The 9,379-nt window shown below is 37.7% G+C and overlaps 1 protein-coding gene across 5 annotated transcripts; it reads left to right on the top strand.

Moving 5' to 3' along the window:
• Positions 1 to 901: 901 nt before the first annotated feature.
• LOC148782635 (transcription termination factor MTERF8, chloroplastic-like) lies at positions 902 to 8,859 on the top strand. 5 transcript variants are annotated; one of them, XM_088865996.1, is made up of 2 exons: positions 902 to 1,975; positions 8,509 to 8,859. In XM_088865996.1, the coding sequence occupies exons 1-2, from the start codon at positions 1,072 to 1,074 to the stop codon at positions 8,532 to 8,534; spliced, it is 930 nt and encodes a 309-aa protein (XP_088722122.1). In that variant the 5' UTR covers positions 902 to 1,071; the 3' UTR covers positions 8,535 to 8,859. The 5 variants fall into 5 exon arrangements, with proteins under 5 accessions (XP_088722122.1, XP_088722119.1, XP_088722123.1 ...); XM_088865993.1 differs by lacking the exon at positions 8,509 to 8,859 and adding an exon at positions 7,658 to 7,888; XM_088865997.1 differs by lacking the exon at positions 8,509 to 8,859 and adding an exon at positions 6,681 to 7,606.
• Positions 8,860 to 9,379: the final 520 nt, after the last annotated feature.

The following is a 9,379-nucleotide window of genomic DNA, read 5'->3' as shown; positions in this document are numbered from 1 at the left end:
TAATCCATGATCGAACTATTTTTTTCTTTTTTTGTAATCCACGATTGAATTTTTTGTTTTTTTTGTTTGTTTTTTTTTGTAATCCATGATCGAATTTTATGTAATCCATGATCGAATTTTATGCAATCCATGATTGAATTTTTTGAAAATTTGTGATTTTTTTTGTTTAATCCATGATCGAATTTTTTTTTGTAATCCATGATAGAATTTTTTGAAAATTTGTGATTTTTTTTTTAATCCATGATAGATTTTTTTGAAAATTTGTTTTTCTTTTTTTTTAATCCATATTATTCAAAGAGAAAACGAGAGAGATGATGATTCTGAGGCCACCCTATCCCAACCATATTATTCACATATCGAGTCCCAATAGCAACAGTGTAGGGATGAGCACGAAATACTGTAAATTAAATGCTGAATGGCGGTTCATGCAGGGAAAGAACATATCAATATTTGCATATTCATTCAAAAACATGAAAATTCTTAATGGAGTACCCTCATTTTTTATTGAATTCCTAAAAACCAATATTTATAATGAATTTTAATAATTTTTTCGGATTTTTTTGAAGCTTTATTCTGACCGATTCACCCGATTCCGATCCGGATCGCCGATTCGCCGATCCGGATCGGTTTTTAAAAAGCCCGATCCGGATCACCGATCCGGTTTTTAAACCATTGCTCTGAACTGTACTGGTTCGCTTTTGTGAACAAAGGTTGAAACTTAAAAGCGATTTCCAAATGAGGATTTGAGGTGAGGCTTTATTTTGTTTTCATAGCGTACGGGCCTCATAGAAACTTCCCTGACCTCTTGAGGAGCCGTTATGACGGCAAGCCATGGCTCGAAAAACCCTAATTCCTTCACAAACATTGCATTGCAAAACAGAGAAATTGAGAGTGCAAAATAGCAAAGATTATACGGTTAAAGACAGCACAAAGCTAAAGCAAAAGTTTAAAGTTTTGCAGAAGAGAAGTAAATCGAAGCTACTGATTCTCTAATTCCAGGTATTCCCTCGCATGTTTTCTCTTTGATACAGTTTCTTTCAACAATGGTGAAGTTCTAACCCATTCAAAATCATGGGTTTGACAAAGCCCTTCTTTCTCTACAAAACCCACTACATACTTTCCGTCCTCGTCCCCCTTCCTCTTACTTCCTCCCTTCAACATTTCTGCACAAAAAGCCCTTCTCTCTCTAACCTATCTTCTCTCACTAGTGATACCAAAGCCTTAAGCACTTCTTCAACCATAAATCATCTCATTGAATGGATTGGTCTCTCGAAAGAAGCAGCCATTGCAGCTTCTTCCATCTTTCCCACCATGAAAACTCCTGGAAACCATATCGCTGTAATAAATTTGCTCAGAAATTCTGGTTTCCATGACACCCATATCCATAAAACTGTTATCAGAAACCCTCGTATCCTTTCAATGGATGTCGAGAATATTATCAAACCCAAGTTGAAGTTATTCGAAGATTTGGGTCTTTCTGGATCTGAACTTGGGGCCGTCATAGCTGCTAACCGAAGTCTTTTGTGTGCTAGTCATGATAAACGCCTTCAGCCGACCATCTTGCTTCTGAAAAACTATTTGGAGAATAAGGAAGACGTTCTAAGGGCAATTAAGCGTTGTGGTGGTCGGATCCTCTGCTATGATCCGGAGAAGATACTTCTGCCGAACATAAAGTTTATGCAAGAGTTAGGAATTGTGGGTCCAGAGCTAGTGAAATTCTTGTCAAGGTATCCTCAGCTGTTTAATGGACATCCCAAGAGGACTGAAGAACTCGCAGAGAGAGTTAGAGAATTGGGTTTCCCTTATTCAAATATGTTTTTCTATGCCATGCTTGCATTGAGCTCCATTAGCAAAGAGACATTGCAGAGTAAAGTCGAGTTTTTCAAGAGTTATGGGTGGTCAGAAGATGATGTCTTTTCAGCTTTCAGGAGGAATCCCCACCTGTTATCTCTCTCTACAAAGAAGTTGAGGAAAGGTATGGACTATTTCACTAAAGAAATGAAGTTCGATAAGCCTTTTCTGATTGCTCGTCCAAAGCTTTTCTTTTTTAGTTTAGAGGGAAGGGTTATTCCTAGGCGTAAAGTGACGGAAGCTTTAAGATCTAAGAATTTGTTGGAGAAGGATGTGGATTTTCAAGGAGTTTGGTCAAAGTTGGAGAAGAAATTTTTGGAACAATATGTTTATTATTATAAGGATGAAGCAGAGAACTTGCTTCGAATCTATAACGAATGCAAAGAAAACCCATTAATTGGCGTTTAAGATTATTGGCTTCTCAGAAGTCATGCAGTAAGAAATCAAAAAATTGTTTTTGGTTGATCGGCTGAATTCAGTAATTTTTTACATCAATTTTGTGAAATCTCGCAAGTGTGACTTTTAACATCCATTTTGTGAGTTCTTACAATTGCGAATGATTATATAGTTCTAGTTATGAACTTTTTATTTGGTTTCTGTATTTAATTTTATCTCTTTATTTTTCTTGGAATTCTTATTGGGTCAGCACTTCTTTAGAGATAGAATGGCTGCTAACATTGAGATGCTATTAGGGGATTTGAGTTTTAGGGATAAAGTTGGTTTGTTTGTCTGTTACAGCGAAATTTGTCTTCCTCATGGCTTAAAATAACATGCTTTATCCATTTTTTCACCCTTATTATTGATAAAAATGTTCACCACCTTTTGATTCCCGGAGTCAGTGAGTGAGCTATTTAATTTGGATGTTCAAGTTTTCCATATAATCGATTTTATGAAATTAGAAATGTGACGCAATTGTATTCACTATACATAAATGTGGTGCAATCTCGAGCTGCCTAATGGTGCATTCTGTCATGAATTCTTATTGAATTTTGTGGGACTAGCTTTCAATTTGAAATTTGACACTGTTCTTAACTGAAAACAAATGCATATGATTATCTCAATGTGTCATGGAATTTGCTAAATGTGAACATATGGAAAAGTGAGAGGAATAGGCATGGCCTTTAGCTATCCATAATTCATTATTGATGAATGTGACTCCTAAATCTAAAAGACCTTCAACTAAACCCCATACAATAAATTTCCATGTCTCTCTCTTTCTTAGGAAAATCATATATTTCAAAATCTCTCTCTCTCTCTCTCATGGTCTCTCTCTTCATAAATATTTTTGGATATGTATCTCTTGTGATCTCCATTAGATAGAATTACATATAACCTTTTTGCCCCATTATATGTGTGCAAGTATTAAAATATAACATACGAAATCTATGGATAGGGCAATGCAATAGGAAATTAATGTATGTATCGTATTTCTTTGCCGATCCTTCCATTCCATCCATAACCTCCATTGGCAGAGACAAAGCTCCTGGGCCCGACGGATTCCTCATCGCTTTTTACACCCACTTCTCATAAATCCTTCTCCCTGATATCTCAGCCTTTATCCAATAATTTACCATAGAAGCATTATGTACAGAGACATGAATAGAACTTTCATTGCCCTAATCCCCAAGATTTGATTGAGTTTATGATCTTAAGGATTGTAGGCCCATCAGTCTTCTGAATTTCTCCTGCAAAATTCACTCCAAAATCTTGGCCACTAGGCTTAGAACAGTGCTTGATCGAATCATCTCTGAAATCCAAAGTGGTTTCGTCCAGAGCAGGTAGATCTTAGGTAGTGCTGTCATTTTACCCATGAAGCATTACCACCACCAGACTAGGAAACCTGGCCTCATCCTCAAACTTGACTGGGAGAAGGCGCATGATCATGTCGATCGGTCCAATCTCCTCTCCGTCTTCTCGAAAATGGGGTTTCATAAAAGAATGGATCTAGTGGATACATGCCTGCACTTCCACCACCTCCTTCTCCATCCTCATCAATGGCACACCTAAAGGCTACTTCTCTTCTGCCAGAGGTCTCTACCAAGGTGGCCGTTGTCATCCTTGTTGCATCATTGCATGCTAATTTTCGAGATTCTTGGCAGATCTTTATCTTGACTCTACCATAGGCGCACATTGGAGGGTTTTAAGATCCTTTAGGCTCAGCAAAGATATCTGCAGTATGCAGACGACACTCTTGTTTTCTTGGATGTCTCCTTTGAGCAAATTGACAAAATTTGGACCTTCTTTGATGTTTCGAACTCGCCACAGGTATGAAGATCAATTTGGCCAAATCCAAACTTATGGATATCCATTTCACTGGATGACCTAATTCATCTCCACGCTGATAGATTGGTATGTGGTACCGACAATCTTCTGACCAAATAACTTGGCCTTCCACTTAGGAAATCCCCATGGGACCTTATGGTTGACAATTTTCATAGACTGGCATCCTGAAAATGTTGTTTCCTCTCTCTAGGTGGCAGGATCACCCTTATCAAAGTTCGTTCTCTAGCATTCCAATTTATGCCATGTCTCTCTGCATCATGCTGGCCTCCACTGTAAACATTCTCAACGGACTGATGAGGAATTTCCTCTGGCTGATAGACAGCTCCAAGAATAGATAAAGCCTGCCAACCCAAAAAAGCTGGCGTCTAGGAATCTGTGATACGAGCCTCCTTGGCAAATGGTGGTGGCGCTTTGCCACCAACCACAACTCCCTCTGGCATCGCAGTCTCAGCCAAAAGTACGGCGCTGATAGCATGGGACTGGTTTCTCAAAGAGAATCCTAGGACAGCTACCCCTTCTGCTCTTTTCAAAAGCATGTTCTCTTGCCAGGAAATTTTTATGCTGCTAATTTAATACAGGGTTATTTCAGGTACCAATTTTCTCTTTTGGAACCATCTATGGATTGGGGACCACGCCTTGAAAGACCTTAGCCTCTGACCAAAATGCTACTCTTGCAACTTATTTCCAACAAAACACCAGCCAACTCATTTGGACGCACATGAAGAGCCTTACCAGACCTCCTCAACAACCTATCCACCTTTTTCATCAAGGAGAAGGGCCGGACAAACCTATTTGGTCCAAAAAACATTCCGGAATCTTCCTTGTTTCTTCGTTTTACAAAGCCATTGACCCTAACCAGACCCCAACACCATCCTCTCGCCTCAAAGCTTAGGTCACTGAAACCCCCTCCTAGGGTCCGAGCGTTTTCTTGGCTATCCATCTCTTACAGAAACCTCACCCTCGATCAACTCCAAAGACGAGGCTTTAACCTTACTATTAGATGCCATCCATGTAAAGAAGAGGAGTCTCACTCGAGCCTGTTCATTCACTATCATTTTCCATACCCAGTGTGGAGCAAACATATCAGCAATTTCAACTATTGGTGGATCACCCCACTGAGTATCCAACCCATTCTCAACCTACTTCTCCCCACCCTTTTCTGTTGCGATCTTATTCCTTTGGAGAGCATCCATCCAAGCCACCTTATGGTATATTAGCAAGGAATGAAATGCTCGTATTTTCTGCGACTCTAGAAGCAGCACAACCGCGACAGCTGAGAAAGCTAAATCAATCACTATCTTTTGAGCTTCTAGCTGCAAGTTATTCAAGGGTGTCTCAAGTTCCAACTTTGAAAATAATTGGCTGGAAATCTCCAGGTCAAAACACTCCAAAGTTTCTTGCTCGAGCACTTGGAACCCCTCTCAATGTGCCATATAGGGAAATATTGATGGATACTCCTCGGGCAACCTCATTCTATGCGGAGCTGGAGGAATTTTCAGAGATCCCAATGGAAATGTTCTGCTTTCTTTCTCTCTACAAATCGGCCATGGAAACTCCAAACTATCTGGTGGAGAAGATCCTCTTGCTATTACCCATATAAGTGCCTACTGAATTTCAAGAGTGTCTCAACATTGCGATCGGTTCATGTCCTCTGACTTCTTTGCACAAACCCACTCTCTCTCCTCCACCTCCATCCCAACCCTGTGCTTTTTTCCTTCAGTATAATTGTTGTACGGCTCTCTACGGCTATGGTATCACAACTATTATGGCTCTCTACAATGTTGGCCATCGTATCACATCTAGGCATACATAGTTTATCTCCCATGGTATCACCTCTAGGTGTATAGACTTTACCTCACTAAGGCCTGTGGCATGCAGCCATGGCATTCTGTGCTGCCTTGTTTTTGATGAGATATACGATAGAGATAATTTCTCCATTTTCAATCCAGTCACTGCCCAGTGTAACCGTATTCCAAAATTCTATGGTAATTTATGTGTTTTTGACTTTTGGTTTTACTTTGACCCCAAGAACTGCATTTTCAAGATCTTGGTCCAATTCATGAAGTTGTTGTAGAACTGGGACTCAGGAAAAATCGAATGCTTAATACTTGATTCATCACTAGGAGCTTGGAGGGAGCCAAAGAACCCTAAACTGATATGCCATCTATCATCTGATTGGATACATGATTGGAGGATATCACCATGTATGCTACATCCTTTGCTTTCGACATGGAGACAAAGAAGTGGGAGATTGTGAAGAACCGACAACCTATAGGAAAATACACACACATTAGGATCCTAGAGTGGGATGGTGCCTCTTGTATTGCATGTATAAACTTGGGTTTGGAACCCGAGTGTTGTCTAACCAAAGAGAGTAAGTGGGTGGGGGCACATCTCCTTGCAATTGTGCCTGCAAATGTGAGTAACAATTCCAATCCACTCCGTTTACTAGGAGAATTGTTTATCTTATCCGAAAATGGTGAGATATTAACATGTGATAAGAATGGCAAGTTGAGTGAGATATTAACATGTGATGAGAATGGCAGATTGAGAGGGGACGGTCCTTGCTATAACTTTGCCCATTACAAGCCTACTTTATATTCTTGGGAGTTTGGTCAGAAGATTGAGGGTGCTAGCTGAAGATCATTAATGTAATTGTACATTACAAGCCTACTTTATATTCTTGGGAGTTTGGTCAGAAGATTGAGGGTGCTAGCTGAAGATCATTAATTTTGTACATTACAAGCCTACTTTATATTCTTGGGAGTTTGGTTTGTTTCTTGGGAGTTTGGTTTGTCGAGCTTATGCAAGAAATTGGTTCTTGTCTAGATAAGAGTTCAGAGAATTGGGTTTCATCACTTATTCGAATAATTTTGCTATGCCATGACCGCATTGAGCTCCATTAGCAAATAGACATTGCAGGGTAAAGTCGAGTTTTTCAAGAGTTACGGGTGGTGAGAAGATGATGTCTGTTATCTCGCTCTACAAAGAAGTTGAGGGAAGGTATGGAGTATGGACTATCTCACTATTGAAATTAAGTTTGATAAGCCTTTTTTCATTGCTCGTCCAAAGCTTTTCTTTTGTAGTTTAGGGAAAGGTGATACATAGGTGTAAAGTGATGGAAGCTTTGAAATCAAAGCTTTGAAATCAAAGCTTTGAAATCAAAGAATTGGTTGGAGAAGGATGCGTATTTTCATGGAGTTTGTTTGAAGTTGGAGAAGAAATTTTTGCAACAAGATGTTTATTATTATCAGGATGAAGCAGATTGACTTGCATCTAAGATTATTGGTTTCTCAGAAGTCATGTTATGAGAAATTGATATCTTATAATATTTATTATTTATTTTTTGGTTAGTCGGTCGAATTCTATAACTTTTGATCAATTTTGTGAATTCTTTCAATTGTAACTTTTGACATCAAATTTGTGAATTCTCGCAAATCTGAATATTTAATAGTTCTACTTATGAGTTTTTTATTTGGTTTGTGTGTAATTTTTGTTGTTTTATTTCCCTCTTTCTTGTTAGGTGAGCATTGCTTTAGAGATTGTACGGCTGCTAACATTTGGATGCTATTAGGGGATTTGAGTTTCAGGGATTGAACGGCTGCTAAAATTTGGATGTTATTAGGGGATTTGAGTTTCAGGGAAAAAGTTTTGTTTGTCTGTTGCAGTACGTTCTAAACTTCTGTTTTCCTCATGGCTTAAAATGGATTCATTTCTTCACCCTTATTACTGATAAAAAAAATGTTCACCACCATTTGGCTCAAGGAATCAGAAGGTGAGTGAGGTTTTTTAATTTGGAGTTTGACTTTATTAATTTGGCTAAAAAATAATTTTTAAGATGCTTCTTCAAAATTTTCCTTTTTGTGATCATTCATAACAATGAAAGGAGTATATATTTAAAAATTAGGTCAAATGAATGACCTTAACATGGTTTTTGAACATTCTTTCATTGTATTACTATAGAACCTTTGTGCCCTAAATAATCAAAGTAAGGCCCACCTTCAAATAGTGTTGACAGATGTTTCAGTATTGGAAATCTTTGTGATGACCTGAAAATTAATTATAAAATGTAAAGCTTAAAAAATAGTGTAGATTAAGGAGATCTATGTACAATTGAAAATCTTGAAAATCAATGGTCCAAAAATGTATTACAAATTGTACTATTTCAAAGACTTGAAATCCAGTTTTTCTCATGTCCATACATCTTGAGGATGAGATGATCGATTTGAGGATTTTTGGGCATCAAAACACCCTCTTTTAGTGAATTTATCAAGTGAGCCTTAATTTGATTGTTTAGGGCCTCACCTTTATATAAACTTCTTCCATATATCTAAGGGCATCTTGTAACAAGGTATCTTGACCTTATATTTTCAGGAGTATCAAGTGTTTATGGGACTTGACCTTATATTTTCAGGAGTATCAAGTGTTTATGGGCCCACTCGATGTGTAGTGTTTAAAGTTTTAAATTTCATAACTAGGATGAAAATAGATTTTTAGCCATCATAAAGTTTTCGATACCAGAAGTACCCTGCCAAAAAATTCAGAGGTGCTTCTTACTTGTACACTATAAGGATGACACATTACATGAACATCATCTATAGGGGAGTGACTTATTGTAATATAATGAAATCATACTTTTAGAAAATTATATTCGTAGCACTTATATGACATCAAATTTTATATAGGCACTCTTTTCATCCCAACAAATAATTCAAAAAAATAAAATTCAATTTGCGCCTTAGATATGATCAAAATAAGTCCCCCTCTAGTGATGAATCTAGACTGTTTATTTGGTGAATTTTAAGATCTAGGTCTTTACAAGTTCAAAATAAAATTTTTCCTTTCTTAACATTATTCATCTTATGATAACAAAGCCATCTACAAAATTTGAAAAAAACAAAAAACTCCTTCTAGGGCTTAGATCTAGCCATTTCACTAACATATGACCCATGCTAAGTGGGTTAAAAAGACCTAAAAGGTTTGTTTTATTTTATTTTCTTTTGGGTAATTGTTCATCAAAATGAAAAGAGTTTATGTTAACCTTGAATTAAAGAATGTGAGTACAAGAGATTGGACAAACCACAAGCGGGTGCCCCAAGGGAAAGAAAAAGAAAGAAAAAAGAGTCAGAAGGCCTTTTTTTTAAAAAGGTTACAATCGAAAGAGCAACTTAAAAAAAGATACCGATCCAAAGAGACATGCTAGTTTTCTATCAAAGATACCATTGCTTTAGCAAGGGTGTCGGCT

This window comes from Amborella trichopoda, chromosome 4 (genome assembly GCF_054954075.1).
Source record: "Amborella trichopoda isolate Santa Cruz 75 chromosome 4, AtrichopodaSantaCruz75HAP2 v2.0, whole genome shotgun sequence".
Classification (NCBI taxonomy): domain Eukaryota; kingdom Viridiplantae; phylum Streptophyta; class Magnoliopsida; order Amborellales; family Amborellaceae; genus Amborella; species Amborella trichopoda.
This window is presented reverse-complemented; position numbering and strand designations above follow the sequence as displayed.

Bases quoted from the DNA above. Each gene is read 5' to 3' on its own strand.
- LOC148782635 (XM_088865992.1), top strand. From the start codon at position 1,072: ATGGGTTTGACAAAGCCCTTCTTTCTCTACAAAACCCACTACATACTT. The intron at 1,976-6,257 runs GTATGGACTATT...ATTCATCACTAG, and splicing joins TACAAAGAAGTTGAGGAAAG to GAGCTTGGAGGGAGCCAAAG.